At 35.8% G+C, this 6,263-nt stretch overlaps 1 protein-coding gene across 2 annotated transcripts in view; it reads left to right on the top strand.

The window, feature by feature from the left end:
- Positions 1–3,727: 3,727 nt before the first annotated feature.
- LOC123547959 (phospholipase A and acyltransferase 2-like) overlaps positions 3,728–6,263 on the top strand; it is a 113,084-nt gene continuing 110,548 nt past the window's right edge. Inside the window, exon 1 of one of the 2 annotated variants that reach the window (XM_045335201.2) lies at positions 3,728–3,886. In XM_045335201.2, the coding sequence (XP_045191136.1) occupies positions 3,799–3,886 (88 nt within the window). In that variant the 5' untranslated portion in view covers positions 3,728–3,798. The remainder of the gene's footprint in view (positions 3,887–6,263) is intronic. The other variant, XM_053551232.1, reaches the window with a different exon arrangement.

Below are 6,263 nucleotides of genomic sequence, written 5' to 3'. Positions count from 1 at the left end.
ATGGCGATTTCGATATTGCGACAGCATGGCAACACCTAGTATAACGACGTCGATATTGCGACAACACGGCAGCAATAAATATAGCGATGAAGATATTGCGACAACAAGAGCAATAAATATAGCAATACACATGTATTGGTATTGCGACATCACGGCAGCAATAAATATTGCGATTTCGATACTAAGACAGCATGGCGTTAATAAATATATAGCGATGTCGATATTGCGACAGAACGACAGCAACAGATATAGCGTTGTCAATACCACTACAACAAGGCAGCAATAAATATGGCGATGTCGATACTATGACAGCACGTCAACAATATGTCGATTCTACAACAGCATGACAGCAATAGATACAGCGATGTCGATTCTACGACAGCAGGACAGCAATGACAATAGCAATGTCGATACTGCGATAGAACGAAAACAATAATGTTGACATTACGACAGCACGATAGCAATACAATAATTAATACAGCGATGTTGATACTTGGAGAGCACGACAGCAATGAATATAACAATGTCGGTATTGCGACACGCGACACCAATTGATATACCAAAATGTTCATTTAAATTACTTGGAGTGCAAAATGTAGTAAGTTGTCAAGTTTTGCCTTTAACTGTGTAAACCGTTATTTTACTGTTTTCGACCTTGAAGATGATCGAAAGAGCAGTGTTACCTTACACAAATGTCTACGTGTCAGATAGGAATACATTAATATGGTTTACAGTCGACACACTGCACTAGGTTCCTATAACGCGAAATTTCTGTGTTTTTTTTTTTTTTGTGTGTTAAATGTCGCAGGTGTTTTTCGTTAATGTCGCAGGTGTTTTTTTTGTTTTTTTTTTGTTAAATGGATATCATCTGAAGAAATAAACTATTCTATATCAAACAAATCAGATGATCGTCCTTATATAGCTCACCTTCATCCATCTGGAAAAAAAGAGTCACACATTAGATTTCCTGCTTTTGAAAATTTATGTATTCAATTACAATTCATTTTTTTTGCAATTAATAACAGAATCTCGTCACAATTTGCTTAAATGCTCAAGGACTGTTTATTTACTTGGCAATTAGACTCAAAGACTCAGCGTTGTCATAGTTTCCGGTCCCTTTGGAGTATGGAGTCGGTGTTAGGGAGCGTGAGGAGAGTTGCGCATTTATTACCACTCATGAATAGACTCACTCGGACCGACCCTACTATTATACAGCTTGCGTTACATGCTTCTTTCCAAAGTATTTTTTGATAGATTTCTGTAAGATATATGGCAACTTTTAAGTTTAAAAGATGCGCCTCACTGGACCCATTGTTGGCAAAAGTGACACAGGTGTTTATGAGATTTTACCTCTTGAATTCAACTCCATGTACTTCCAGATCTGGTCTCCTTATGGCCGGTATTTGATTGTTCACATAGACGAGGACACCATGATTATCAGTACCTGTCTTTACGAAAGGGTGGCGAGTAGTTTTGAAACAGCAGAGTCCATGGTAGCAGCTAACCAGGTTTCCGTGGAAGAAATGATATCAAAGAGATCCAGTTCACTTTCTAAGATGTCCTTTTTTCTCAGAAAGCTTTGGACATTATAGTGAACAAAGGACAAAGTTTTCGAAAAGTCATTTATCATTGTGAAAGAGGAGTCAGAAGAAGAAGCAGAGCTTTCGGAACTAGGGTCAGAATTTTTATGTATATCACCTCCAAGCAGAAGAATCATAGCCATCCAGGTTACAAGTTCAAAGCTATTGAACCGTTTGATTCCTTTCATTTTATGCTTGACTGAACAGAACAATCCCACTGTCACCCTGTATAAGTGTATGTCATTCGACATTATGTTACAGCAGTATGAAAACAGTGTAAGGATGAGGTAACCCGTGACCCTAAGAAACCAAAAAGACAAAGATTTAGTTGGAAAATGAGAGTGAAAGTATAGAAGGAAAAGACAAAGTGGGAGATTTCTTTTAGCCCCATATGAAGAATAATATTGCATTTTAAACAAATGGATATTAACAGTAAATGTATTACACGTGTACATTGAAATTATATGGAATAGGATGCATTATTGTTTTTAGGCATGTTTTACTCATTTAATAGGTCGCTTTCAAAGTTCTGACACAATTGTTGATGCTTTCTACAAACATGCGAAATATGATTGTATAGAGGGGTATATGTATATATATGTCACTAGAAAGTATATATAAAGAAATTATTTCTAAAACAGATTCAGAATTTCAGTGCCACTATTTGACGCAGTTAGTGATAGCATTTGCATACAATCTTGTGTACATGTAATTTTTTTACAAGTTTCAAATTTATTTACAGAACACAAAAAATTGAACAAGTACAAAAACATGATAAACATAAATATATAAATGATACAGTTCATCTATCAATCACAATGAGGGCAAGACAAGATTAACGTGATATTTCTACTTTGGGTACAGTACCTTTAACAGTTTAGTGAATATATTACATTTGACCTATCTCAATTTTTAAGATATATGACCATGACAAAAGAGATTCGCACATTTTAAGCTGATTTTGAGACATTATTTTTAATCATTTAATGTGTCAAAGATTTTATCATCATATTTTATCTTTAGAAATGTAGTAGAAACCTTGTCGTTTTTATAATTTTACTCGCCAAGTCCAGGTCTAAATTAAATGACTTGGCTCCCAGTTTTTAACCATACAGTTAATTCATTGTTCCATTTTACTGGTGTCATGCAGGTGTACAGATAAATACCTTGTTAATTGTAGATTATTATTTATGTCATTGACTGATCTAAACTGCCATGTAATGGTTAATATTATTGTATGATTCTATGTTTACAATAATTACAAATGTTTAAGGTAAATTTGTTCAAATTATGCATGCAAATTATAACATGGCACATTGTTGAAACTTTGTCGATAAGTCTTGCCTTTTGTTACATTTATTTTAAACTACAAACCATTTAGGCATACCTGTGACATACCTGCAGATCAATATCTTTCTGCCTTAGTATTTTGTGACCTTTTTGTACTTTTCATGTATGACATACATATGAAAAAAATGCAATTTAATTAAAACGTACAACACCGATGCAAGGTTTCAGTATAGTTACATAACAGTCATTGGTATTAAACAGTGCTCTATAGAGCGGACGCTGTTGTCCAGTAGTAACAGTCAGTCTGACTACGCAACCAGGGGTCGTGAGTTCGAGCCCCCGCTCCTGTAACTAAAAATCACTAAGATTGGAATAAGAGTCTCGTGTATGGGTGTTTTACACCTGGCACGCTAAAGAACCAGGAAAGCTTCCGGAACTGGAGCATCTACTGTATCTTGAACTATCCTCACGCTATCTTCTGGAGGAGTCGCCCATATGGGTTACCGATGGCGACAATAAATAAACGTACATACAACAAACAATCAAATTAATCATTCAATTATTAATTAAAAACAATGTTTTCATTTGTGGATACGACACATAAGCGTTGATACACAAGATCGTGCCTCTGGGGGTAAAAATTACGACATATTTGTTTATTTATCACTTTTGGGGCAATCATTGATCGGGAGTACGTTTCTCATTGTAGTATTAGAGACCTCTTTATTTTTAAATAGTTGACTTTTCCATTTCTATAAATAAGAATATAACATAATTATAATGCGCAGTAGTTACAGTTATTGACAACTTTTTATGTATAAGAAAATTGAATTTACATACAGGTGCACTATACATAGAGCGTAACGTCACATGCCTTTGCGGCGGTGGCGCTGTAGTGTAGAGGCCGTGATATAGCCAACGAGCAAACATGGCTTCAGAACGAGAAAAAGACGTCCAAAAAGGGGATATAGTGGCATTCCCAAGAATTGGATATACTCATTACGGAATATATGTTGGTAAATATGTAATAACTCTAATTTCTTGGTGGCAAAATTCAGATAATGTCGTTTTGTCTCTGTTGCTGTGGTAATATTTACACTGTATTTGAGTTGCTAATGTGATTTTCAGATCTCAAAGGGAATATCTCTTTAAGTAGTAGCGTTTCAACAATCACACACTATACCAGGTACTGTATGGATATTCACGTTGAATGGTATAAATACCACAGGAGCCTGAGAGGTAATCTGTCTCTGGTTGTAGCTGCAGATTGGATTATCTGGTTTTGTAGTTGGTACCGAGGTTCTACCTAGTTACCAAAAGATAAAAACAACAACAACAACAACAACAACTAAAAACAGTTACCCGGGAGCTGGATCTTCCGATCCGCATTTTCAACCAGTGACAGATTCCGTATTCAACAAATAATTCAACGAATAAAATAAAGCGAATGTCCATCTTTATAGCTTTAATTTAAACATGTTTTATTTCATTTAATTAGATAACATAATCATTGTGCAAAATACATTTATGAAATGTTGTATCAGAAAACAAGCAAGTAAATGCTTATATTAATTCCTTTCCATGGTGGAGTTGGCCTAATTATCATTGCACTTATTCGGCCGGAAATTAAATGTAAATGTAAATTAGTGAGAGTAGTAATTAATTGAAACTTTTGCAAAAAAATTAGATCATTACGGTTACATTTTGCGGCAAAAGTTATTATTATTATTATAACTTAATCGTTGTCATTCAAGTGTGTAAAGTATGTAATAGTATATAAACTAAGAGCTGAGGTGAATATGAAATGAAAAGAAACAAATGAGCCGTGCCATGAGAAAACCAAAATAGTGGGTTTGTGACCAGCATGGATCCAGACCAGCCTGCGCATCCGCGCAGTCTGATCAAAATGCTGTTCGCTAACAGTTTCTATAATTGCAATAGGCTTTGAAAGCGAACAGCATGGATCCTGACCAGACTGCGCGGATGCGCAGGCTGGTCTGGATCCATGCTGGTCGCAAACCCACTATGTTGGTTTTCTCATGGCGCGGCTCAAATTATGATTCAGTATGGGTATTGATGTCATGCAAGGGATAACAGGATTGCAGAATACCGCAAAAAGTGTTCCCGTCATGTGTCAATTCTCTTAGTTGCCGCTATGTAGCTCTGGACACGTAGGAAGATTAGTTTATTGTTTTCGTATGCAAGATGCTCGTCTCCATGAAGAAGATTATTAAGTGTGATACCACATGGAAGATCAGATAGGTACCGTTGACGTGCGAGGTGAAACCTCGGACACTGAAAGAGAAAGTGAAGCGGAGTTTCGAATGCACCACATTCGCAGAGAAGAGATTCAACAATATATCTACGGTGAAGCTCAGAATTTAGAGAACTGCAACCGAGTCGTAAGCGGGTATGTTGAATTTGGTAGTTTCGTACCCCGACGTTAAAGAGTGGTTTGGAGTTATTCTTACAAATGGAAAGTTTGTTTTTTAAATTCGGAAAGCGAGGAGGCTTTACTCTATTAGTAGAAATGAAGTGGGAAAGTTTTAGAGATGCACAACAAGGTCGAATTCCGGTTCAGCTCTATCATTTGTATTGTAGTGTTCAATATATGCATTTTTCTTAAAATAACTGTATCCGAATCGAAGACTAAAATATAAGAGCAAAAGCAAATATCAAAGTATTTGACTTACATCCAGTTTGATATAAAATGCATGATTAATGCACGAATCTTATGTCATTTACAGCACGAGACTCGTGTGGCATAGAGGGTGCCAGCTTGGTTTTGCCGGCATGGAACGCCAGCCCGGTGTGCAAGAATGTAATTTCTTTCAAGCATATTTACTTCATCTGTTCATGAACAAATACAGTATTCGAGACAATCTTTATTTTGATGATACGGGTATCTTTGTTAACATTTATATGCCTTCTTTTTATTATTTTAAATAAGGTACTCTTTTATTATTAATAAGTGTGTTCAGTCAATCATAATTAAACTTTTGCTATTTTGTTCATTGTGCCTTTTTATTGGGATTATCAACCACTAAACAGAAATATAGTAATTTAAAATTGATATACTACGATTTTCAGGTCTCTTGCATTGACAACCACCCAGTACATTTACCCACTGAGGACAGAATTAAACTATTTAATTGCGGTGCGACACACGCGATATTGGGTTTAACAATAAACTCAACTTTGATATAAATAAACATAATTTAGATATAGGGTTTTTACGGTGGCACAGGCACATATACGGTGACACTACGGTGGCACAGAGGTGACATAGGTGCTTTTTATACTAATACGTGCGCACGTATTAGAATAAAAAATCATCAGCGCACATATAAGTAGGAAAAACATCTGCACACGTGTAACTTATTGCGTGCGCAC

This window comes from Mercenaria mercenaria, chromosome 9 (assembly GCF_021730395.1).
Source record: "Mercenaria mercenaria strain notata chromosome 9, MADL_Memer_1, whole genome shotgun sequence".
Taxonomy (NCBI): domain Eukaryota; kingdom Metazoa; phylum Mollusca; class Bivalvia; order Venerida; family Veneridae; genus Mercenaria; species Mercenaria mercenaria.
Note: the sequence above shows the minus strand (reverse complement) of the source record. Positions and strands in the feature narration are given on the sequence as shown.